The following is a 26,511-nucleotide window of genomic DNA, read 5'->3' as shown; positions in this document are numbered from 1 at the left end:
AAGTGTACTTTATTAGCGCACATTGGTAGTCTTGATGTGAACAATTAATCCGTGCAAGTTACCCCCTGAAATTATTTTAGTTTTGCTAATCGTTAATCAAAATCTGATAATTTGCTCCCGCTCTGGAATGGCATTACTTTTCTGATGACGTCAGTTTGACGGTTTGGGAATATCCTTAAACACGCCCCTCCAACCGTTAGACAGAGGAGGAGCGCAAAATAAAACCACGCCCTCTATTCAACATTCCGTTTCAGATGGAAATAAGTCACTACCACTGATCTATATATATATGAGGTTGGCAGCAACTTCCGGTTAAAACTTTTTAATAAAACACCCTTTTTGGTGGTTTGATTTGATAATGACAGTATTTAGTTTAGCGAAATCCCGGACACCAGCTGATTTCATTGGTTAAGGCTCGTAAGAGGGGTGTGGTTAGGGGGGGGGGGGGGTTGCATTTGGTGTAGACATCCATCACTATGATTGACGTGACCTATTAAATCTTTAGGGAAGTTTTTGCTGACCATCGGTTTGTGGAGGGAATCAAGATAAATTTTTTTCATCCATGTACCACCATAGAGCCTGACTGTTATGAGCTGGAATATGGTTACCAAACGCAAGCACAAAGGGTACTTCTATTTTCAAACATTTATTTAGTGTGCTTTTGAGTAATTGTAATTTTTTGTGGTTAATGAAACATTGGAAGCTAAGACCAAAGGTATAAATGGGTGAAAAAAATTGAATATCCTATACCCATCCATCCCCGAACCCCATTGTCCCAAACCCCTCATAATCTGAACATTACACCCTTTACAATTACAAGAAGTAGTTTCACAGCCTGAACGGTAATAAGTTAATAAGCTTTATGCATTAATGCATTTGCAAAAATGAAAAATACAACAAAAGCAATGCATTTGTAACTTTTTGTAACATTTGTAACTGACAAGGACACAGCATTTAATTATGTACAGTATAAAAGTGCCATTTACGTTATAATTATAAAACTTTCTGTAATATTATAAACATCACATTTTCAGCAGAAAGAAAACAAAAGTACATTTTTACAGAGTCCGCAGCCTTTGGCGAACTGGATTAATTAACGTTAGAGGAGTTAAAATGCGCGCTCGTTTTGCGCAACATCTTGACAACATAACAGCAAGGTGAAAAAAAATCCTGCTTTGTGAGATTTCTTGCTTAATTACGGTTTTCTTTTATCTTTCCAGTCTTTTTCAGTCTTGCTTTGGAAGAAAGAATGTGAAAGTCCGTGTATAACTAACTCTTTATGTCCATTCGAGGGAAATCCTTTGTCATTCAAGACGAAGTCCAGGCGAATGACATGAAAAAAAAAAAAAAAACACAAAAAGGCCCTGTTTTTGCTCCACGACCGAAACACCTGCAAAAGATTGTGTGAGAGAGAGAGAGAGAGAGGCGTGTTTAGAGAAGGCAAAAGGACAGAGATCCGGACAGACTGGCGCCAGGGAGGAAGCCACAGGACGGTTTTTTTCGGACTTTTAACCAAACAGTAACGAAATACCGGGTCCACACGAGCATCTGACCTTCTTGATAGTACTTTAAAATAACGTAGCTATAAGCATAACATGGTATTAATAATAAACAATCAAAAAATGAAGATAAAGGTCACTCATCTTGTACGACTTTCTTCTGTGCACCACAAAAAATATTTTTTGCTCTTTTTGTGCGTCACAGAAAACATTTTGATTGTTTTGATAATCAAACTTTAATGACATTTCCTCCAACTATAATAAAACAACGTGTTCTATATTAATCATTAAACCATGTCTGAATTACTTAAAGTATTAAAATGTATCTTTGTTTTAGTCCGTACATAATGCATAATAATAATTATGCGCAGGTGCACTGCACAGCTGGCAAACAGCCCAATTGCCCCACGTGCAAAAGTTTAACTTTGTTACAGCTTCTCACGTGATACCATCAGTTTCGTAAAGCATCTAACTTACCGTTTCAACGAGACAGGGCTATGAGGTCATCTGAGTTGATCTCTCTTTGAGGGTTACTGGGCTGTTAATTAACAGAGGTAAACAATGATTTTCATTGTCGCTGCCAGCACAAGTTACATTTCAAGTTGGTGTTATATACATTATGCATTTTTAAATTAATGCTGATTGCATTGCATACTGTTTACTTTTTTCTTTTCTTATTGTCTCTTACTGATGCTGAAATAACACTTCATAGGCTACTGCTGTCATTTCACACTTCAATAAATGTATTATAACTGCGATGTACGATTTACCATTAGGGTAAGCTAATATAAATTACTTTGACTAACCAGCACGATAAGTCGGTATGAAATGTTCTATAAACTTGACTTACCTGGAAGGAGATGATGCTGATATCAGCTCCGAGTGATCTGACAGACTTTTTTGAAGGGCTCTGTCCGAGGATCTGCTGTTGCGGGTTCTGGTCCAGTGCGATCTGAAGATCCAGAATGTAGTCTATGACATGCTGCAAGATCTCCATCTTACTCACGCTCTTGTTCTGCGGTAAACTCGGCACGAGCTCCTTCAACCTGCTGTAGCAGTCATTCATGTTGTACAGGAGACTGAGTGGGTCGTCCGAGGAGCTCTTGCTCCGTAAATTGCCGAGATTATGCTCCGAAAAATACAAGGCGGGTTTCCTTATGGACCTCACCGGACTGACTGCCTTCATGGTGGATAACGATGTTGTGGTTAATTTCAGTGCATGCGATTCTCTCACAGATCTGCGCTGGAAGCTTGTTGTCAATGCGTTTATATAGCAACCCAACTGGGTTTGTTAAAAGGCATAAAGAATTAAGCGGATTGGTCGATGAGACGACGTCATTCTGTGAACCGGGGCATCAACATTGGCCAAAATCGCAGCACGTGAGCACCTCCCACATCCTCTGCACTCTTTCCTCGTGCTGAAGAGTATCTGAGCAACTGCGTGCACAGAGGTAGAACATCACATGTATACATAATGGAACGGGATGATTTTTGCAAGGGATTTCCATTTGTAACTTCTCATAGCATCAACAATCAAGTGATATTGAAAACTTTATTAACCCCAGATGGTTTTTTCTTCTTCTTATATATATATATATATATATATATATATATATATATATATATATATATATATATATATATATATATATACTGTTACATCGATCCATAGACACTGGAACTCTGATTTAGACTAGTTTTGCAAGTTCTAGTAGTAACTTTTTACGTCAGATTAAAAACGTACATTGATCTGATTTCAATCCGAAAAGTAAGACTCATTACCCATTGACCTTGGCTAACAAGTTAGTCTGACTAGTTATTCTTAAAACGTAGTCTTAACATATTGGCTAAATTTATGCAACTATATGCACTTGGAATTGTAACGCTGTTTGATTCGTGAACGAACCGTTCTTTTGAGTCGACTCTTCTTAATCGAAATGGACGAGTTGAGCGGTTTCGCGGAGATTCAGAAAACGCATAACTTTCGCTGTTAAGCCTATTGAAAACTTCGGGGTTGCGTTTCAGTGTAAACGGACCAAAACGGAGAGTTTCGAAAACGACGGCGTGGCTTCATGACTCCCAATCGATAATCCGCCAGGAGCAGATTTCAAATTGTCCCTTTTCCCCTCATCTTTGACTCGGTGTCTTTTTTTAAGCCCCTTGATAATCGTCATCTCATGCACTAAAGTCAAATACGGATTGTTTACCTGGCTTGGCACTATTCACTCACTTTTTCATCCACAGTAACAGCAGTACACTATTTGCAGGTCAAGTGTAATGCTTAGGGACACAATCCTGATAAAGCAGGATCAGCTGTTGTCTAGTCTCTGGGTCACCCCTACCTGAGACTGAACCTGTAAACACTGTCCATAAAGCGATCTCATAAAAATACAATTCTTATAAAACGAAAGTTACATGCTACATTTTAAAATGTTATTTGTGTGATGGAATATTTCTTATGTACGTCACAGTGACCTAACTGGCAAAAGTTTAAAAATGTAAAATATTTCTGTAGGGTTAGAATGGGAAATGTTTACTGGTTTTATTATGCAAAGGAAGAGTCTGCGATCCATCATGATGTACTAGTATCTTAAAATTACACAGTGGTGAATGTTTTTTGACCTTTTCCTCCTGAGACTATCAGTGGTGCAAACACAAAGGAATGTGTCTAACTTTACATGACTGAATGGCATCCCTTGGAGCATCACACAGAACTAAGAGCTAGCCTTTCTGGCTCTCTCTGTGCCCATTACTGAAGTACACAAGCCAAAAAGAATAGAGTTTCAGGATAATGTTCTTTTCTCAGCTGTTTCAAGGAAATATGAGCAGAAGAACATGTTTTCTCAACCCAGAGTGCTCCTGAAGTCATGCCAATTTTCAGTCAGTGTGTATTCTGAGAAACAGTCATTTCCCATATCAACTTATGATCCCACATTTTGGCTCTGTACCCTCTGTTTGTGTGTATTTGTAGGATGAGGTTGAGTGCCAATAAGTTACCACTACAAAATGCTGCATTATTAACAGTGTAAAATAATCTTTTGTGATTATTTGTAAATCCAGTTCAGTATTTGGGAAGATAGGCCTCGTAATGTAATTAAAAACTTTAAAATAAAATTGTAATTATACACAGTATCACAGCCCAATTGATTATATGTCAACCACATATTAATGCACATTTAACTGGATTTAATTTGTTACCTAAAAAATTTTCAGCAAAGATATCCAGAAGCAGCAGATGCATGTTTCTACATCTATCACGTCAGATCCAGTCAATGGTCATGCCCTCGGGTGCAGTCGTTTACATGCTCTTTTAGTTTGAGTCTGAGAGATTCCTCAGGCATGACTTCACAGGACAGGTGCTGTCTGACTTGCAGCCCCAGAACTGTGTCGAAGCATGAAAGGTGGGAATCAGAAGGATCATTGAAATAGAGATTTAGATACTACCTCTAAATTGACCTTAGACCTGCATCAGGTATCCATTAAAACACATACGTCATTTGAAGAAAGACGGGGGGTTTTGCTCAAAAAGAGGGATGTGGAAATATACTTTCACACTTTAGGGAAGAAGTCACACCTGACTGTTAGTAAAGAATGCAAGAGGAAGCTAATGTAGTTGTGGCTTTCATTGCTGATGATGGTTTGAGCAGTCTTTCTATACCTGACCTTCAAATGACAGCAAATAAATATATATATGGTGCTCAACTACACTTAACTTACTTAAGGGAGGAAACGTTTTATATAAAAAAATACTATGCAAATACTATGTTATGATATTTTATAATTACATCAGAGTGGTTTTAAACAAATGAACAATCCATCAACCATATCTTAAAACAGTATCTTGAATCTTAAATCGGGCAAATTTATTCAAACCAAACCAAAATACAAAAACAAACCTAACTTAAATAAACATCGTACTGGGACTCGAATCGATTAATCGTTTTGTAATCTGCTCGTCCGAACGAACCAGTTCTCTATAACGAACGAATCAAATGCCGTATGTCAGAGAGCCATATAGAAGAACCAATTCACTAGAATGAAACAGGCTTCTCAATGCTGCATAAGAGACCGAGAGAGGGGTGGGGGGAGAAGACAGCTTTGGAACCGACTCGCTAGAATTAATTGGATGATTCAACGCTAAGAGGATAGGATCCAGTGATTCCAACAACCTGACTCACTATAATGAATAGGACTTTCCAGCATTCCTTTTGAGTGCGAGAAGACTGTTGAGGTGGAACCGGTTCACTAGAATGAACTGGAGTGTCTAACAATATGTGTGTAAGAAAGTATCTGTTTAAGACGAGATGACTCAATAGAATGAATTTGGCAGCAATTTATTTTACAGTCCTGTTCCCCATGTACATACTATGTACTTATTATAGTAATTACAATAACTATGTAATAACTAGGTACTAACCCTGAACCTACCCATAAACCTAACACTACCCCATGTAGTTACCTTGTATTACCAGAACCTTTTTAGATAAGTACACTGTAAGTACACTATAAGTACATGGAATTACACGTACTGTAAAATAAAGTGCAACCATGAATTTGGTAAATTAATTCACTAAAACGAATTGGAATAAATTTTTTTTAAAAATGACTTGTTTGGATGAGCTGACTCGCTAAAGACAAAGAATAGGCTGTCTTTACAATGCAAAATATGACAGATAAGATCCATTTATGTCAAACCAATTCAGTAGAATGAACTGGACTTTTCAGCGGAACATATGAGAGAGAAAGGTGTGAGCGTATGATTATTCACTCAGACATAAAAAAACAGCATGTTAGTAACCCGACTAAAAGTAGGTCGTTACTAGAAAAACGGCATTATTTTGAAAGCAGCTTACTGTCATGCTACAGAAAAATGTATTCCAGTTAGAGACAGTAAGTTATCTACTTCCAGCACTGATGCGCACAAACAAACTCTGCAAGTGCTTCAAATGTGTGCCAGAGTCACCTAAGGCTCTTTGGGTTTCCCCACCCATTTCATCAACAACAAACCAGAAACTTCTGACTACACAAATACTTAAACATTATGACAAAACCACATTGCTACATAACTGTTTCCCTTCCAGAGGTCTTAGCTATACCTTTTGACTGTCTTTGAACACAACTCCTCATACAGTACGTGTCTTGCTTGCGCTCATTCTTGAAGTTTTCCTCCTCTGGTGTTCAGCTTAGTGTGGTAGGTTGAGTGTCCAGGTGGGGAGCCTATATGTGGGTGTCATGGGGAGTGTGCCTAGTTGGGGGGCTGCTGGTGGTTGTTGAAGATGGGGAGGGCGTTTCCCACAGGGAGAACACCTGCTTACTCTGCCCCGCTATCACCCCCCTTCCCTCACCTGCCCCAGCTGCATGCTGCGGGCATCTGCCCACCTCTGGGTAATGGAGCTGTCACTCTTGCTGGCTGCTCACCACAAAGGCTTGACCTAATTTATCTGTCCTGTCTTCAGCTCACCAGTACATCCACTGTGAGTCTATGTGTTTCATCAGTCTTAAGTTCCGTATGCTGTAAGACTGCCTTTGTCCTTCATCGAGGTGAAGTGAAGTTTCAGCAATGTTACTGATCAGTCATTTTAATTAACAAATTGGAATTAAATCCATAGCAGAGTTGGACAAAATTAAAAAAGGGTGCTCCCTTTCAATTAATTAGATATTATTTGAATTGGCCACACCCACAGGAAGTTTAGAATTTGAATTTGAATTGAAATTACAGGAAGCTAGAATTTACTGAATTCCAATGCGTGTTTTCTTTTTCAGGAGCCTTGGTTCAGTTTTTTTCCCCAAAGGGATTTTTTTGAACCAACTTTAAAAGTTATAAGCAATGAACCAAACCAATCAGATACTAGGCGAATCACAACATTAAGATCTGTGATTTAAAGCAAAATGGTATTTGAAAATTGGACAAAAATACAAAAAGTTTCAAGTCTTTGTACTTGAATTTCAGTTCATTTTGATCCTATATCCCCACATTCAAATATGAATTATAATTCTATAATTCTGAATTCTGAATAATTCTTAGTATATTTCATATTAAAAACTGAGAAAACATATTCTGTATTAGTGAATGGTTGAGCATTACTTATTCCCATTGGATGTCAGACCGGGTTGGTTTTGATGTAGGTGGCTTCTGTGGAATTGAACTGGCAGATAAGGTTAATCTTTATGGCTGTCCTCACAACTGATATCAATACAGGGTCAACTGCATATGACATTACAGCCTGCAATGAGAACATTCGTTATATTGCTCTTTATACCATAACAAGCCTCTACTTTCATTCTGTCATACACACACATGCATTCACACACCTTTATTCTCCTCCAGCATTTACAGTAGAGGTCATCTAACAGATGGGCACCAACCTTGAATTGTAACTCTTGTGGTTTTGAAGTCTGTGCTCTGCAGTGTGCATGATACTTGAGCGTTCTCTAATGTCACTGTCACACTGCTCAAGAAAAAGCTTAATTCACACACCAGCACTACTCACAATATGCAACATTCCAGCCTTCAGATTTCTAATCTAAAGATGTTGTGTATTAACAAGAAGGAATGAAATGGAGTAGTGTTACTCACTCTACACCAGAAGGACCAGAGCTCTTCAACTGGGTGTGAATGAAATGTAATAAACTCGGCAGGAGTGGCTGTATGGGCTGCTGGAAGTTTATAAGCAGAGATGATTGCGGAGAGATGAAATTAATGTCAAATCTTCCAGATACGTGGCATCTCTCTGACATGCAGTCATCATTTAGGCAGCTGGAAACAATAAAAACTAATATTGCACACAGTCCAGCCACCAACTTGGAAGTCTGAATGTGTCTCTGAGAAAGCAATAAAGCTGTTGAAATGTTGCCAGATTGTAGTTCATCTGATGGAAAACAAAACAAAGTTGATTTCTGTGGATATCCTAATGTTTTGAAACAAACTTAAATGGTGCTGTATACATATTTATAAAAAATATTTGGGGGCAGTTTGCACCATTAAATCATATTAAACACATCATAGACTTAAATTCTTCCAGTCAACGGCTTCATCCATAAGCAGTTACCTTTGTTAGCAGAATTTCAAAGCTTCGTATAGCCATTATGTTTTCAATTATTTTTCACCATTTTTGCTTGGTGTAATGCCATTTTAAGAGATTTACACTGACAAGAGGTCATATTCTGCACCTGTGATTCACCATTGTCATAATTAGTTAATGGTCTTGCGATGACGGTGAAAGCAGAAGCTTCTCGCTTCCTGAGTAAGTGCCATTAGAAGCCATCTGTGAGGTTCCTCTGTCCTTATGCCATAGAGCGTCTGTCATAGCTCTCCAAAAATCATAGCACTGTTTGAAATCCACTTCTACTGCATTACCACTGCCAGATGATATCAAATGCAATGTGCTGTGCTTACACAGACTAAACATTTAAGTGCCACATATAAGCTACAAAATGCAATTTTATTGCTTATGGCTGAAAAGGCGCATAAGCCATTATTATTTTTGAACAACTATAGGTGCAGTAAGATTATAATATTGTTGAATTTTAATTCAAATTTATTTCCTATTTAAAATTTAGACAATTATACGTTTTATTTATGTTTACAATCACATGCATTATCTGGAATAAAAGCTCACTAAATGTTCAGATCTAAGGCGAATCTAATGTTTACATACTAAATCAGGATTAGATGTACATTAATAATTTTAGCTCAAAGCTTCAGGTTCTGCTCTCTGGCATCTCCATTTCAAGGAACAAGGTCACCTCAGAAGTCATGTCTGAAACCTTCTCTTGGCAGACCATCTCATAACAGCTTGCATTGAATCAGAAAATAACAAATACAACAATTAACAAATTAAACAATTTATTTTAAAGATATATCCAGGGTAGAAACTGGAAGTTGATTTAAAAGTTGTGGATTATAGGAGTGAGTATTGAGGGTGAGACCTTGCAAAGACACTGGAGACACTGAATCATGAGACAATAACTCAGATTTCAGTGAAACCCACACTATTATGTCAGAACAGAGAAAGTGCTGGAGATGGTCATTTTGAGGCATCCTGGATTTCTGTACGGACATATTGGGCTCTGAATAACACTGCTTCTAATTAACTGTCTTTAGGGTGAGGTGATTATAAATGCATCTTAGCATCTACATAATAGATTTAAACAGAGTCCAGCTGACTCTAAAGATGGACAGAGTGCTTATCTCAAATCTGTTTTTATTTCCAGGACGATTTGGTCTCCACCCTGGAATGGTGTGTTCATTTCCCTGGGCAAGGACATCCGCAAATGTGTGTGCAGAAGGCATTGAGACAGATAATCTAATCTGCCACTGAGCACAAGGAGGGAGGTCCCCATCCCAGACAGAGTGTGTAAAGTTCTGCCATCCTCTTTTTTAGCATTCAAACCCGTATGGATGTGGTGAACTACTGACATTATCCTTTTTTAACATACAAAATCGTACCTTCTCACTTCTCTGTTTGCTCAGGGGTCTTGAAAACAGTCTCTGTCCTCTCTTTTCCTTCCTTGGACGTTGTATAATGTCCTGTCTGGTGTCTGCTTATCATCCACAGACTGTCTCTCACATTCCTGAGAGTTAGCACAGGCACGGTGGATGTCGAATAACTGCACATTTTGGTGTGTGTGTGGCTCTTATCTGTGAATGGAGGGAAGCGAACAAAGTGAGGAAATGGCTGGTTAGGATTAACCTTCCTGCAATGCTAAGGAGTTGGGGGGTACTTAACATTTTTTTTCTTCAAATTGCCAAAGGTACGGCTTTGGTACTGCATTTGGGACACCTGTGGCCCTGTTCAAACCTGATATGAACAGTGTTAATTGGTGAAGAACAGGTTCCCTTTCAGTCGGTTACTCTTGACGTCATGTCAGATGACCAACGAATTTGGATATTGCTTCAATAGACCAGTCTACTTCAAGTGTAAATTAAATGTTACTTACAGAATGAGCATAAAAATGCAGCAGGTGCAATGGATACCAGCTTTTTGCTTCCGAGCCACACACCGGGTCAAAGTTACAAGGGCTTGTTATCAAACCTTTACCCTGTGGTCCAATCTTACGTTTCTCCAGACAGGAGTGCCCCTGGAACAGGTCTCCAGGCATGCTGTGGTTTACACGGATGCCTCCACCACCACTGGGAGGCCATGTACAATGGGCACGCAGTGTCGGGGGTATAGATGGACCCCCATCTGCACTTGGCATATCAGTTGCCTAGAGTTGTTAGCAGTGTGTTTCCCCCAGTGAAAGTCCAGTCTTCTCGCTCAGATGCTGTGCACAGGGTCAGGGAGGATGAGGAGCAGGTCTTGCTTGTGGCGTCGTAATGGCCCACTCGGATCTGGTTCCCCAAACTAGTGCTCTTCGCAACAGGCCATCCCTGGCAGATTCCTCTGAGAAAGGATAAGACCTCTGGTCTGGTCTCTGGACAGGAAGCGGAGGTTCTTAGTGACCTACCCCAAGAGTTAGTGGACACCATTACTTCGACGAGATCACGAACAATAATAATGTCTTCGAGACATGCTTACGCCTTGAAGTGGAACCTGTTTGTCAAGTGGTGGTTCTTTTTAAGAGATGCCCCGGAGATGCCTGATCAGGGTTGTGCTTCCCTTTTTGCAGCATGGGCTAAAGCAAAGGCTGTCTCCCTCCCCCCTCGAAGTCCTGGTTGCTGCGATTGCTGCATACCATGACCTGTAGAAGGGAAGTTAAAGGTACCAGGAAGTTGAATCCTTCCCGTCCCCCTCCATATCCTCTTATGACCTGTCTCTAGTGCTTAAAACACTACAGGTTCCTACTTCTCCCTTTGGGGATCAGGTGGTGAACCTGCAAGCGCTGCCCCCAGAGAAGGCAGCCTCAGTCCTAGCATTGTTCTGTCCCATCCGTGCCCTGAAATACTACGTAGACCGGACACAAAGTTTTAGGACCTCAGACCAGCTCATTGTCTGTTACAGAGGCCGGCAGAAGGGGAATGCAGTCTCTAAGCAGAGGATTGCCCACTGGATTGTGGATGCCATCATCCTGGCTTATCAGGCACAGGGTGTGCCTTGCCCATACAGGTTGCAAGCTCACTCAACTATTCATCCTCCTGGACACTGGCTTGTGGCACCTTGCTTACAGATATTTGTAGAGCTGCAGACTGGGTGACCCCAAATCATGTTTGCTAGATTCTATAGGAGCGTCCGGCACCAGGCTTTCACTTGCTGAATCCTTGAAAACCGGTAGAAGGCTGGGTTCCATATGTAGGGGATGGAGATTTCGCAGTGTCCCTGTTCCAAGTGGAATGTGTACGATTCACGACAATGGTGAACAGAACTTTTTGTTGCAAGCCCTGGCCTACACCAAAAAGGGGCGCATGGTGGTTTGCACAGGGCACTGGAAGGGGCAGCATCCATGGCACTTTAGTAGGAATCCCAATTCGTTTGTCATCCAACATGAAGTCGAGAGTGACCGACTGAAAGGGAACGTCTATGGAGTTCCCTGAAGGAGGATACGGGGATGTCATGTTGGATGACAAATGAATTTGGCTTCCTACTAAAGTGATACCAATTCATCGGTCATCTGATGTGACGTCTCCATTCACTCCTTCAGGGAACGAGGGTAACCATACATAACTGAGACGTTCCTCCAGATCTAATTCACAAGAGAACACTTTCCCAAATTTTCGGATTTCCCTTAAATAAAGTCCTATTTAAGAAATACTTCTTTTAATTGCCTTTAATGAGCTGTAATGATTTCCATATCTGATAAACTCACTAAATGATGGGTATTTTTTCACTGGCTTTAAGCCCAGCCACAAAACCAATATTTTATTTCCTTACAAGATATGTTTCATGTTAAGTGTCTTACATGTTGTTTCTTCTGTCAGTTCCAAGAGTCCCTCCTTTTCTGTGTACTCTGAAAAAGAACCTTCAACTGTTTCACAGTTGTTGTTACACAGGAATGGTTATATTTTCTTAAGCTAGAAATGTGTACTTTCTGCATAACCAGTGTCACCAAATAGAATTGCACAAATAATCATTCAATAAGTTTGCCTTGAATTCAGTGTTGTTTTTGCTAACTAGATGTTAATTTAGATAAAGCTGAAATAGAATAAAATATAAACATTCATTAAAAAACTTCAACAAATATAGGAGTTTTGCCTTGTGAAGTTAAAATACTAAAATTCCTAAACCTAAAACTCAAAAATGATTTAAAGCTATACAGAAAAATAAATAAATAAATAAAAATCATAAAATTACTAAAACACTTACTTAAAATTAAAACTGAAGCTGGTTCGGGTGCAAAGACAAACAAACAAACAAAAAACAACAACAATCAATCAAACAGAATCATGTAAATTCTTGTTTGTTTATGATTTTTTGGTGTAATCATCTGGATTTTTAAACGTATGTACCACACATTGCAGTGTCAGTGAATTGCATTGTGCTGATAAGCATTTTGAAACTTTACTTTTCTAATCGGATACCTGGCACATCAAGTGCTGCCATCAGCAGATTCATCCCGAGCAGAAGAGGTGCTCCAGCTCTGTATTTCATCGCAGAGTAATGAACCTCATCCAGCACAAGTGCAGTCAGGTCACCTAACGGTCCCTGATCCATTAGAGTGAAAACTAAAAAAAAAAAAAATTTTAGTGAAAACTGCCTCAGAGAAACTTCACCTTCTACATGTTCCAAATTACAAAAGCAGGACATACATGGGTTTCCATTGGAATCCATGTCAACTATATAACAAACAATGTTCAGAGAAAGATATAGATAAGGGTTCATTTACAACTGGGTTATTGGATTTTAATGCCAGAACAATGAATCATTCCCAGTGTAAGCAAAAACTGGTTAAATTTCACATTTCTCTTACAAGATGCCCACAACTAAATAATCACTTTTCTTGTTAACAAGTGTGTTTACTTGAACTGCTTTCCAAGTTATTTCTATAGATCCATGTAATAAAAATTTTTATTAGTAAAACCAATTTACTAATGTATTATATCTCAAATTTTGTCAAAACATCAGCACAGTTTTCTAATTATCTTAAATTATAGAATGCAAGCCTGCAGAAAATGTGCCAAAACAAACTGACAACAACAGCAACAACACAACCAGGGAACATCGAAAGGATTCAGATTCACTGTCTGCTGACTGCCAGGGTATTGTGATTTGGGAGCCCTTGGTAGAAAATGTTTCACTGTCCCTTAGGGATTCTGGTTATCATCCATCTCTGAAAGTTTACAGCTCGCTGTGGTGTGCCACAGGAATCAGCCTCTCATTTCCATCAGTGTCAAAGCAAGGCCTGACAAGTCTGGAAAAGACATATCTTTAAAGTGTTATGTGTGTGAATTCATTCTGATTCAGGTTAAAGGGATAGTTCACAAAAAAGAAAAGAAAATTCTGCCATCATTTACTCACCCTTATGCTGTTCCAAACTATGATTTTCTTCTGTGAAACACATAAGCAGCATTTTACTGGTTGCTCTTTTCCATGCAGTTAGATTGAATAGTGATTAAGGCTTTTAAGTTACATAAAGGATCCAAAAGCACCAAAAAGCATTCATAAAGGTAGTCCACATTCATCAATTATGTTATATTGCAGTTTAAAGTATTATTTAATCTCGCTTGTGAGTTCATGAGAGAGGTAGAGATGTCTGATTTGTCAATGAATAATGCTGCTAAGCCAGATATTTTAAACAAATTTGTGATCCAGTTTACAAAATGAATGATTCAGAATCATTTGATCAATTTACTGACTAAATACATGATTTCAGAAGAATCAGAAAGTTATGTACTACTTTATTTGTAGTTTTATGGTGCTTTTTTGTAGTTTTTAAGCTTGAAGATTCATTCATTACATGGAAAACATCAACCAATATTGTTTCAGAAGTTTTTTGCTCTTTGATTAAGCTATTCTTACAGGTTTGGAGTCACATAAGGGTGAAAATATGACAGAATTTCCATTTAGGGTAACTATCCCTCTGAAAACTTTATTTAATAAGCCAATCTTCTGTCATGTTATGAAGCAGATGCTGTCTGTCTAGCTTATGCAAGACAAACAGTTATTCTCTAACCTGTTTTTGAGCAGGGTGTGTGGTGACTGTTGGGTGTGCAAAATAAGACAGTAATGCACTGTACCACGGACAACACTCCCGTCTCAGCATTTGAATATTTCACAGCCTGTGTGTTTCTGTGTAATATCTGCATATGCCCAGAGCTGAACAGCTGCACGATGACCCCCAGAATAGTATTTTGCATGTGTGCGTGCAATCTGCCGATAGAGTGCGGCTGGCAAGCCGGCTGAAAGGGCAGATAGAGGATAACATGCAAACCGCCCAGGATTATTATTGAGCTTCTATTGTTGAGCAACACGTTTACTAGGTAAATGTTTGAACTTCTTTGCCTATAGGTGCATGGTGTTATACCCTTCTCAGGTGGTGCCTGATAAATGAGGAAACAGAAACATTTTGGAAATGTAATCATCATGTATACAGTATAATGCTTATTAGTTATAGTTTACAATTCATTTGTATCAGTGATTTTTTTTCAGTATCTCAGACGAGATGATAGTGTGCAGTGTTTTGAATGGTTTTGGTGAAAAGCGAATTATATATATTAAAAATAGATTCATTTTCAATTGCATTCCACAGAAGAGTCTTGCTGTGTTTGGTTCTAGTCACACTAGGCTGACTTTCTAAAATATAATTCGGAAAGTACATATACAGGTGCTGGTCATATAATTGGAATATCATCAAAAAGTTTATTTGTTTCACTAATTCCATTCAAAAAGTGGAACTTGTATATTATATTCATTCATTGTACAGAGACTGGTATATTTCAAATGTTTATTTCTTTTAATTTTGATGACTATAACTGACAACTTAGGAAAATCCCAAATTCAGTATCTCAGAAAATTAGAATATTACTTAAGACCAATAAAAAAGAAAGGATTTTTAGAAATCTTGGCCAGCTGAAAAGTATGAACATGAAAAGTATGAGCATGTACAGCACTCAATACTTATTTGGGGCTCCTTTTGCCTGAATTACTGCAGCAATGCGGCATGGCATGGAGTCGATCAGTCTGTGGCACTGCTCGGGTGTTATTCGAGCCCATGTTGCTCTGATAGTGGCCTTCAGCTCTTCTGAATTGTTAGGTCTGGCATATCGCATCTTCCTCTTCACAATACCCTATAGATTTTCTATGAGGTTTAGGACAGGCAAGTTTACTGGCCAATTAAGAAAAGGGATACCATGGTCCTTAAACCAGGTACTGGTAGCTTTGGCACTGTGTGCAGGTGCCAAGTCCTGTTGGAAAATGAAATCTGCATCTCCATAAAGTTGGTCAGCAGCAGGAAGAATGGAATGCTCGAAAACTTCCTGATATATGGCTGCATTGACCTTGGACCTCAGAAAACACAATGGACCAACACCAGCAGATGACATGGCACCCCAAACCATCACTGACTGTGCAAACTTTACACTGGACCTCAAGCAACGTGGATTGTGTGCCTCTCCTCTCTTCCTCCAGACTCTGGGACCCTGATTACAAAGGAAATGCAAAATTTACTTTCATCTGAGAACATAAGTTTGGAGCACTCAGCAGCAGTCCAGTCCTTTTTGTCTTTAGCCCAGGCGAGATGCTTCTGACACTGTCTTTTGTTTAAGAGTGGCTTGACACAAGGAATGCGACAGCTGAAACCCATGTCTGTGCATAGCGGTTCTTGAAGCACTGACTCTAGCTGAAGTCCACTCTTTGTGTATCTCCCCCACATTTTTTAATGGGTTTTGTTTCACAATCCTCTCCAGGGTGCGGTTATCCCTATTGCTTGTACACTTTTTTTTTACCATATCTTTTCCTTCCCTTCGCCTCTCTATTAATGTACTTGGACACAGAGCTCTGTGAACAGCAGGCCTCTTTTGCAATGACCATTTGTGTCTTGCCCTCCTTGTGCAAGGTGTCAATGGTCGTCTTCTGGACAGCTGTCAAGTCTTCCCCATGATTGTGCAGCCAACAGAACTAGACTGAGAGACCATTTAAAGCCTTTGCGAGTGTTTTGAGTTAATTAGCTGATTAGAGTGTGGCACCAGGTGTCTTCAATATTGAACCTTGTCACAATATTCAAATTTTCTGAGATAATGAATTTGGCATTTTCCTTAATTGGTAGTTATAATCATCAAAATTAAAATAAATATACATTTGAAATATATCAGTCTGTGTGTAATGAATGAATATAATATACAAATTTCACTTTTTAAATGGAATTAGTGAAATAAATCTTTTTTTTAAATGATATTCTAATCATATGACCAGCACCTGTATCTAATGTAAATTCAAAAATTTTGGAATTTAATTGTTGTAGGCCAAGTTGTATTTACTTACAAGTAAGAGATTATTGGCAATTAGTTGTGGAACATTTGTTTTACAACATGGTGTTATAGGCCTTTTACTAAATCAAGAGGAATTCTAATTTTTAAGTAAGATTTTGGCCCATTTAAACTTAATTTCAGTTCTCTTTGAAACTTTTCTTAGAAGAAACTTTAAGGAGAAAACAAAATGCATAAATGTCCCTCCCTGCCTCCACCTCTTAAATGTGCTTCCATTAGTGTAAGTACTGCATAAATATGTCCTCCACTCTCATAAAAGTGCTTGGCTAGGTGCCTGCTCTTCACAGGCTGTGGTTTTGCCTTACGTTGTGACAGTGTTATATTTTGTTATTCTGAGCCAAGCACACTTTTTCCTTGAGAGATGACATGAGGAAATCCATTCCTTGCCAAACTGCCCCATCGCTTTCACAGAGGACTGATTGTCTCTTAGTGAAGGGTGGGACCAAATTCTCTTAAGAAAATGAATAAACGGCCTAGTACGGAAAAGGAAATCATTAACCCAAGGGAAAGACATCCCATCACCTCCATTAGGAAATTTGCTGATAACTTACTCAGTCAACAAAGTGGAAGAGGGAAAGATTTTGGCTGTTGCTGAGGAACTTGAAGCAGATGCGCTTGAATATTTCTCAGAAAATGGTGACAGAACAGGATTGGCTAATGAGTAGAAATGCAAATGACTTGAAATAAATCTGTTTTCCTGGATTCAGAGTTCATACTTTGATAGTTTGAAATCATTTTGGGAATCACTTAAAAGTTATAAGAGAGTGTTGTTGTTTTTCAAGTTTCCAAATGCTCACTATGTTAAATATGCTCAGAGTATCATAACCATTATGGTGACTTAATTTGCTATGCTTTACACAACAAAGGCAATAATGTTCTTTCAGCTTCTAAGTTTACATTCTCTGTATATGCTGCTTAGAAAATGACGTACAACACAATAACATAATCATGGCTGTCATCCTTCCCGGAACACATTTCCTTTTTTTTTCTCTGTGTAGAAACCTTGCAGCAAACATGAGAAACTAGAACTGTCCAAAACCACACTGTCCAGGCGTTCACTGTGGCAAACCAGAGTCCTCTACTCAACATGTGGCTTTGATAAGTCTGTGGCTCCTGGAGTTTTGCAATCTAAAATGGAGTTTTGGGATCTGTGAGGAAAATCTGCATGGACAATATTTTCCGTGAGCAACTTAGCATCAATGAACTGAGGTGAAAAATGAAAAATCTTTTACCATTTATAACTGGGCTGCACAATTCTCTCCAAAGTCATTAAATCATGAAACCAAGACTGACTGGGTTTGAAAGTACACAGTTACAGGAACTTTGGAAATGGCAAGATATGCAGTACTTTCCTGTAAGCAGCAATTTATGCACTGACTTAAAGGGATAGTTCACCCAAAAATGAACATTCTGTTGTAATTAAAGGGATAGTTCACCCAAATAGCAAAATTATGTATTTAATAACTTACCCTCATGTTGTTCCAAACCCGTAAGACCTCTGTTTATCTTCGGAACACAGTTTAAGATATTTTAGATTTAGTCCGAGAGCTCTCAGTCCCTCCATTGAAGCTGTGTGTAAGGTAAACTATCCATGTCCAGAAAGGTAAGAAAAACATAATCAAAGTAGTCAATGTGACATCAGAGGGTGAGTTCAAATTTTTTGAAGCATCGAAAATACATTTTGGTCCAAAAATAGCAAAAACTACAACTTTATTCAGCATTGTCTTCTCTTCCGTGTCTGTTGTGAGAGAGTTCAAAACAAAGCAGTTTGTGATATCTGGTTCGCGAACGAATCATTTGATGTAACTGGATCTTTTTGAACCAGTTCACCAAATTGAACTAAATCAGTTTAAACGGTTCGCATCTCCAATACGCATTAATCGACAAATGACTTAAGCTGTTAACTTTTTTAATGTGGCTGACGGTCCCTCTGAGTTAAAACAAACCAATATCCCGGAGTAATTAATTTACTCAAACAGTACACTGACTGAACTGCTGGCTGACATTATAATTGAGAATTACATTATTAAATGCAGTACTCTGACAGTAACTGTTTTCAGACACAGGAGTTAGGCACAGAGTAAATTGCTTCTTTTTGATCTGGTTTATGTCCGAGTTCCTTGAAATGAATCAGACTTTCTGATGGTTTATATCAGCAACAGCTTTTTTGATTTTCATTTCATTATTATGAACAACATTTGATTACTAACTGTTCAGCGACAAAGGGAAATAGCGTTTTGTCTCTCTACAATGCTGATTATTGGAACAATTAGTTTGTTATTAGGAACCAATCATTTGAGCCACCACCATGCTACTGAAAAACAGCAGAATTACTGTTAGTTAGCAATGAAGAATGCATGCTATGTAGCTACCTCAATACCAAAAACCTCTAATTCCAGCTCAGAGGTGTGAAACCAGCATAATCTTTCCTCCGAGGGCTGGAGGTGACTGGTGTGTGTACAGAGGGACTGCGGGCGGAGGATCAAACAGGGCCAGGGGAAGGGTAGACACTGCAGCTGGGTGCCTGGGCTTCAGGCCCCAGGCAACAGGAGCCCAGCTGGGAGAGACTTTGGCTGGCTGGAGTAGAGAGTGCTGGCTGCCTCTGGGGCCTGTGCCCTGTTGCAGGTAGTTCAGCCATCTTGCCTGAGGAGCAGAGGGGGATGAAAGGCAGGCACACAGATGTCGCCCCTGCTGGGGACCAAAGGCCCAGCCAGGAAATGTCATGTTTAGCAGCTGGTATGAAGCCTCCCCTCCCTTTTGGCTCTTTCTCCCAACCCCCTTCGCCCATACATTCGTTCAGTCATCATTGACACCCACACAAGCACACAGATGTCAATGCATGATCTGTCAATAAAGAAGCTTTTTTTGTAAAGCTCCAGTTACATTCCTAAAGCTGTTCTTGCCTGAACTGGTGTGGTCCCGGCAAAAGTGAAGTTTAGTGTGTAGGTCATTGAGGAGAAGCAGGCAGAAGAGGCTCCTGATGGTGCGGGTGGCAGCTGCACAGGCCAGACTGCACTCTGTCTCACCCACAGGGCGAAAAAAGAGAGAGAGTGAGAGAAACAGCATCTGTCTGACTTTCCCCACGGACACATCCCTTCTACCGCACCGGCCTGGACAGGCTAAAATGGTACAGTAAGAAGGTCACCTCTACCTCTCTTCCCCCGTTTCCTTCTCCAAACTGACCTGACCTGCTGCAGCCCCTATTAGCCATGGCCGTCCCAGCACTGTTGCTTCACCGAGCAGCTAGTGTGACAGATAGGATGGATGGAAAAACTCCCTCAGAAGCAGTGTTGCAAAGTCTTTTCACTGTTTTTGTTTTACTTTGTAATAGTTTTTGCCTTTTGATGTGAACATTTTTCTTTATATTTATTAAATTTCATTAAAATAATTTTTTATGAGAAAGTTAAAAATTAAATCAAACATTAGATATTTTATTTATAACAATATGCAAACTCTTGAAATAACATTTAATATATTACTGTAAAACAATTTTGTGAATTCTTTATGCTTTACTTGACTGTGTTTTTGTGTGTTTTGTTACAGAGAGAGCATATTCATACGACACAAACATTTTGACTAGCACATAACAAAACTTAACTTTTATCAGTCATCAATGTGCATTCTCATCATTTTGTGACTAGACTGATTATTTATTAAATTATTATGTATGTCTTATTTATTGGAGAGTTCTCCCAATAGTCATTGATTACCCTCAATTTCGTTACAAACTCGTAAGACCTTTGCTCATCTTTGGATGATATTGGTATTTTTATTTTATTTTTTTGCCTTATTATGACAGGACAGATCAGAACCGACAGAAAGCGTAGTGGGAAAGAGATAGGGGACGGGATTGGGAAAGCTCCTCAAGTCAGGATTCGTACTTAAGAAGCCTATAGCGCAACGGCGCTGTACGCTGCCCACAAGGCTATCGGCACCAACCAAAATAAGATATTTTTGATGAAATCCAAGCGCTTTTTGACCTTGCATAGACAGTAATGCAACTGACGCGTTCAAGGTAATAAGAACATTGTTAAAATAGTCCATGTGGCATCACTGGTTTAACCATAATTTTTGAAGCTACAGAACTAACTTTTGTGTGCAAAGACTAAAATAATTCAACATTTTTTTTAACTTTATTCAACAATTCTCTTCTTCAGAGTCAGCTCTTACGGGTCTGGCAGGACATGAGGGTGAGTTATTAATGACAGAATTTTCATTTATGGGTGAACAATCCCATCAATCATATCATTAAAGGATGCGTTTTCGTTAATAAAGTAACTAACCAAAACTCAAGTACTTCAGTTTACTAGTGCTCTTTCATTGTTCAACATTTTACCATTGTTCCTTCACTGTACAACACATCTCAGTCCATAAAATTACTGAATATGACTGGATTATTTGAAGAAATCTTAACTCATTTAAAAAAAAACATTGTTACATCCTACACTGCTTTTTTTCTGGTCATGTGTGTCAATAGTTTGCTTTAATTAAAATCATGATGCATATTTTTTGTATTGCCGTGGTTGAAAAAAAAAAAAACTTTGTTAATGAACATTTGTTTTAGTAATTATGTTGGCTTGACTAACACTGCTCAGGGATGTTGTTTATAGATGCACAGTCGCATGCAGCAGCCCAATAAAAGTCATTCCACCTGCAATTTCCCCAAAGTGCTTACACAACTATCCAGTTAGTAATGTCATATTTAATATATGAAATGAGTTAATGGAGTAATGTTGAATAGCGGTTTCCCTCAAGGACTGAAGGGCAATCTTGAGAGTAGTGTGGATCTAGAGCAGAGAGTGTCTGATATGTGAGGCGTGTTTCTCTCTAAGTCTCCCCAGAGTACCCATCTGTTACTGCAGAGCCATGTCTGATTCAGAGAAGAGCCAGCTGGGCATGAGAACTAACCCAACTCCCGCTAGTCTAGGCACACTTTAAAACACTTTCACATACACGCAGATGCATCTCAGAGAGCTTGTGACACGACTACCAGGTAAAAGAACATAAAAAAAGATTCAAAATAAAGTACGTAGCCACAGTCGGAAATAACCAAAAAGTACACAGCTCCACAAGATTTGGTTAACAAACATGGTTAGTGATAGTTTTTCATGAGCTTCAAATAAAGATGCTGCTCTTACCAGAATTAGATGATTGGTGTGGTCCAGCTGGGGTCTATGGCTGCTATATTGCTTGTAAATAACTGTTGGTTCCATTTCTTTGGCTCCATTGTAGGCCAAAAAAAAAAGATCTTGAATCCGATTCTAGCCAAAACAGAATGCATGGTGAGGTCCAAGAGAGAAAAAAAGTGCTTAATTCACATATTCATCCAGGATTGTATCTCAGATTAAAATTAGTGTGTCACAGAAAACAGTTTGACCAGCTAAATTCAGTTCAGCAATGCCCATTCACACCATTATCAATAACTATAATGACAACTATAAGGTTTTACAGGGATAGCTCACCCAAAAATGTACATGTTGTCCATCATTCACTCACTCTCATGTTGTTAAAAACCCATATGTGTTTCTGTCTTATGTTGAACATACAGAAGATATTCTGAAGAATATAACTGTTAATATTCCATTGACTTCCATAGTATTTCTTTCCCTTACTATGGAGGTCAACGGGGACCAACAACTGTTTGGTTCTTCAAAATCTTCTTTTGTGTTCAACATATGAAAGAAACCTGGTTTGGAATGTCATAAAACAAATAAATGATCACAATTTTCATTTTGGGGTGAAGTATCTCTTTAATAATAGTTCTACCTCTTATGATTAGAGAAACATCCACACAACATCAATACGATAACATAGAGGAACAATATTGTTGGAATTACTTTCAGACCTTTTTTTTTTCAGCTGATGAATGATGAAAACATTGAGAATAAATCAGAATTCACCAGACTTAAAGAGTTTGAGCATTTAAAGTGGCAGATGGCATAACTGCACCCCACTTTGATAATAAACAAAACATTAGTTTCATTTGATGTCAATGATAATGTAGTTGTCATTATAGTTATTGTTCTACTTGTGAACTGGCCTTTGGATTGATATTTGAAAGACAATAATTGGTATCAAGACATCATTTTGTGACATGATAATATACTTACTTCATACTTTCAACTTTGTACTTTTAATACACTCAAAAGTACAGGATTTCCCCATCAGCTGTATAACATCTTTTTTTAGTGTATTACAATTGGGATGCAGCCTTGCGCTTTGTATCCATCTAAGGGATTGAATGCACATGCAGACAGTGAAAAGTGAATAACAACCTGCTAGTCATGACATAAAAGTCTCAACAGTGAGTCAGATGGGATAAGGTTGCTGAAAAACTGGAAATGCCGTGTGCTGTGTTACAGCGTGAAGTAGCAGGACTGGGCAGTTGTTGCAGTGTGATCAGTGAAGGCCAGTTGGACATCAAGGACAGATCTCGTGCTTTCATTGCACCAGGAGCCGAAGACTGTGTGACCTTCAACAGAGACTGGAAGTACACAGAGTGGGGGAGTGCTAAGTTTGGAGGAAAAGTAGCTCTAACATTAATGGATGCCTGATAATGGAAACCTTTCTCTGACGGAGACAAGAAAAAGAAGAGAAGAAGAATATAAACACCAAAGCACTGATGACAGTGATATTATTTATATATTGTTATAGTATTAATATTTAGAATTACTTTATTTTCAGTTTTCTTTTTTATTTGTGCTTTATAATAGAATATAAAAGTTTTCATTAATATTTAGAATTATTATTATTTTTTGTTTATGCAGTCATTCTTTTGATTTTTTTTTCTTTTTTAACATTTCTATTTAACTTTAGTAAACTTAACATAAAAGTTAACAAAAACTTAAAACAAATGCCCTGGCAACTAACTAAAACATCTTTTCATCTAATTGACATTTTATTTCAGTCAGAAACTACCTGTTAATAATTTTTAATGGAGGTAATTTTAAAATCTATAGTACAAAATCAAAACAAAATGTTGTTATAATGTCATTGTTTCAGATGGATCAGTTCAGCCTTCCTAAAAGAAAGCAGTAACATTACAGATTTCTGTTTTAATATTTCTAAACAAACATGGTTCAACTTGATTTTTGTATCCATGATACATAGTAGGGGTTAAACTAAAAAATAATTTTATCTATTTATAACCATCTATGTATCTGAAATTGTTTTCCATAACATCAACATTAAGAATCAAAAGTAATTACAATGCAATGTACTGTAAGATGCAATACAGGTCAATAAAGAACGAATGCCTACAGCTTAAACTAATTGAGAAGTTGATAAATGGTACTTACATCTTAGCTTACATGAATTTGGTTTAACAACAATAATACTAAGCTAATAGTGCATATCTGATATTACACTAACGGCAACTAACTAATGGAACATCTACACAGTGTTTAATCTGCAGGAAGCTCACAGTCACTTTAGCAGTTGGTGAAGTGTGTGGTGGTTTGTCCTAGCAGCAGGCCTGTTTAGGCTTTTCAGGGCAGACTGCGGAGGTTGGTGAAGGCCACAGAGGATACAGGGACCATCGCGCCTGCTTGTCTCCATCTGTAGCTGAAGCTGGTAATTATAGTTGGGAGAGGCGCCCGCAGCTTGATGCCATCTGCCAGCGGGACGGCAGAGCCAGGCTGAAGCGGGCACAAAGGCCCAGTGAAGTTCCCTTAGCTGCGGCCGACAGGAGGACCAACACCTGCCAGCGAGCCGCTGGGTCTCAGTTGTTCGGATGGGGCACACGATGGAGGAAAGCGAGGTCTGGTCAGAGATGATGGAAGCAGTGGGTCACATGCAGAAAACCAGGACTAACAGGGTGTTTCAGATCTATTACATAAAGCAAAACTCCAATAATCGGAGTGAGTGGCTCTTTATACTGACTTCACACAAAGTTAAAAAGTCAGTCAGTCATACCATCTTGTGGCTGAATACATGCAGTGCAACTAAATAAAAGCATGCATGGTAAGCCTTTTTCTTGAAACTCAAAAACGAGCATTCCGGACACATGCTCACAAGTCTAATTTAATAACCAAGCGAGTGTAGTGACAGGAAGACAGCTGTGCTCCTGTCTCTCGCTTTTCTTTGTGTTGGCACAGCGTAGTGCTGCACAGTCTGCTCTAGCGTGGCCATGCCCTACCCCTGCTCTGCCCGTCCTGCATGTCACCAGAGCTCGTGTGCGAACCGCTGGTGAGCGTGGACACAGATGGTGCGGGGGGAGCAGCGCATGAATTTATGATGCTGGAGGGTGAAGTGTAGCGGGTCGAGGCAGATGCCCACTGGCCCCGCGAGAGCCCCTCTGCTCGGTCAGCCACAGCCCTTCGGCTTCCCACCAGATGCTGCAGAACCCCAGCGAAACCTCTCACGCTCTTCAAAAGATGGACATTGACATGTTTGATAGAGTATTTAGGTTGGATGGAAAACTATGGAACTTATTATGAGACTTCACATGGATTTATTGGAAGACATTTGAGAGGTTTTAAGGGTTAGTTCAACCATAAAGTTTAAATCAGCCCATGTGTTACTCACCCTCAAGCCATCCTAGGTGTATATGACTTTCTTCTTTCAGAGGAATCCAATCAGAGTTGTAAATATGGATATTTTCTTACAAAAACACATTAATTACCAACAGGAGGTCCTAATTCCCAGAACTGTGTTAGGCACATTTTATTATGAATGGATGCACTTTATTTGACTTCGTTCTTTTGGACTGTTCAAAAAAAAAAAGAAAAAAAAGAAAAGAAAAAACACCTGCCCAATGCCATTTAACAGATTGCAATTGACAGGACAATTTTTTATATAACCCCAATTGGATTCGTATAAAAAAAAGACATTACATCTAGGGTGCCTTGAGGGAGTAAAACATGGGCTAATTTTTTTTTTTGGTGAACTAACCCTTTAAACAGACTTCTATTGAAGGCGGGTAAAGAAACATTTCATTTCATTCGGGGTTAGCAGCACTACTTTTTTATTTATTTATCTATCTGGGGTTATTATAAAACCCTGTTCCGTCACACTTGTGCAGTGTGAAACAATACGTTTAGATGTTTAGCAACAGACACCAAATCGCCTCATATTTACATGGACAGTCACGGAAACACTGCACGCTGTCAGTTAAAAACACAGTAGTTTCAGCATTTGAGGGGGAAAATGTCAAATGAAGACATTTTAGAACTTAGAATTAATGCAAAAGTCTTGTAAACTTTAAAACATGAATTTCATAAATGTGTGCTTTAAAAGCGAATGGTTAAGGTGCTTGAATCACTCAACGGTTGTAGTCCTCATGGAACCCGCTAACCAGTAGAGATGGGCCACTTTTATTTAAAATAAAATAAAAAAAATTTGGGGAACTATTCCTTGAATTATGAAATTCTTTCAAAAATCGTATATTTTGTATATAAAGCTTTCTTTACTAGAGCCACCATGTTGGATGCTCTGATTTCTTTTAAATTTCCACTTTTCTTCAGACATATTACTTATGCAACACATCTAAATATCCACTCAAAAACATTGAATATATTGTACGATGTCGTCAATATATTTGGTCTAAAAATATATTTAGTGGCACTTACCTGACGCGTGAACTTAACAAAATGGTGGCCGTTGTCTCGTGAAACCCATAGACAGTACAAGAAACCTGCCAAATCAGTGCTC

General features: G+C 38.7%; 1 protein-coding gene and 1 long non-coding RNA gene across 2 annotated transcripts; both read right to left on the bottom strand.

The window, feature by feature from the left end:
- Positions 1-846: 846 nt before the first annotated feature.
- Positions 847-2,776, bottom strand: id2b (inhibitor of DNA binding 2b). Its single transcript, XM_052585953.1, has 3 exons — positions 2,350-2,776; positions 1,977-2,037; positions 847-1,390 (listed from the first exon to the last, which is right to left on the bottom strand). Exons 1-2 carry the CDS (start codon positions 2,683-2,685, stop codon positions 1,981-1,983), a joined length of 393 nt encoding a protein of 130 aa, XP_052441913.1. The 5' UTR covers positions 2,686-2,776; the 3' UTR covers positions 847-1,390; positions 1,977-1,980.
- Positions 2,777-21,998: 19,222 nt separating this feature from the next.
- On the bottom strand, positions 21,999-26,474 carry LOC127983673 (uncharacterized). Its single transcript, XR_008160478.1, has 3 exons — positions 26,430-26,474; positions 22,971-23,089; positions 21,999-22,121 (listed from the first exon to the last, which is right to left on the bottom strand). It is a non-coding gene; the product is annotated as an uncharacterized LOC127983673 (long non-coding RNA).
- Positions 26,475-26,511: the final 37 nt, after the last annotated feature.

This window comes from Carassius gibelio, chromosome B20 (genome assembly GCF_023724105.1).
Source record: "Carassius gibelio isolate Cgi1373 ecotype wild population from Czech Republic chromosome B20, carGib1.2-hapl.c, whole genome shotgun sequence".
Lineage (NCBI taxonomy): Eukaryota > Metazoa > Chordata > Actinopteri > Cypriniformes > Cyprinidae > Carassius > Carassius gibelio.
The sequence above is the reverse complement of the archived record's forward strand: the minus strand, read 5'-3'. Positions and strand labels throughout refer to the sequence as shown.

Excerpts from the sequence above, each read along its gene's own strand:
- id2b (XM_052585953.1), bottom strand. The coding sequence starts at position 2,685 with ATGAAGGCAGTCAGTCCGGTGAGGTCCATAAGGAAACCCGCCTTGTAT. Across the intron at positions 2,038-2,349 it reads TCAGCATCATCTCCTTCCAG|CCCAGTAACCCTCAAAGAGA; the intron begins GTAAGTCAAGTT and ends GTTAATTAACAG.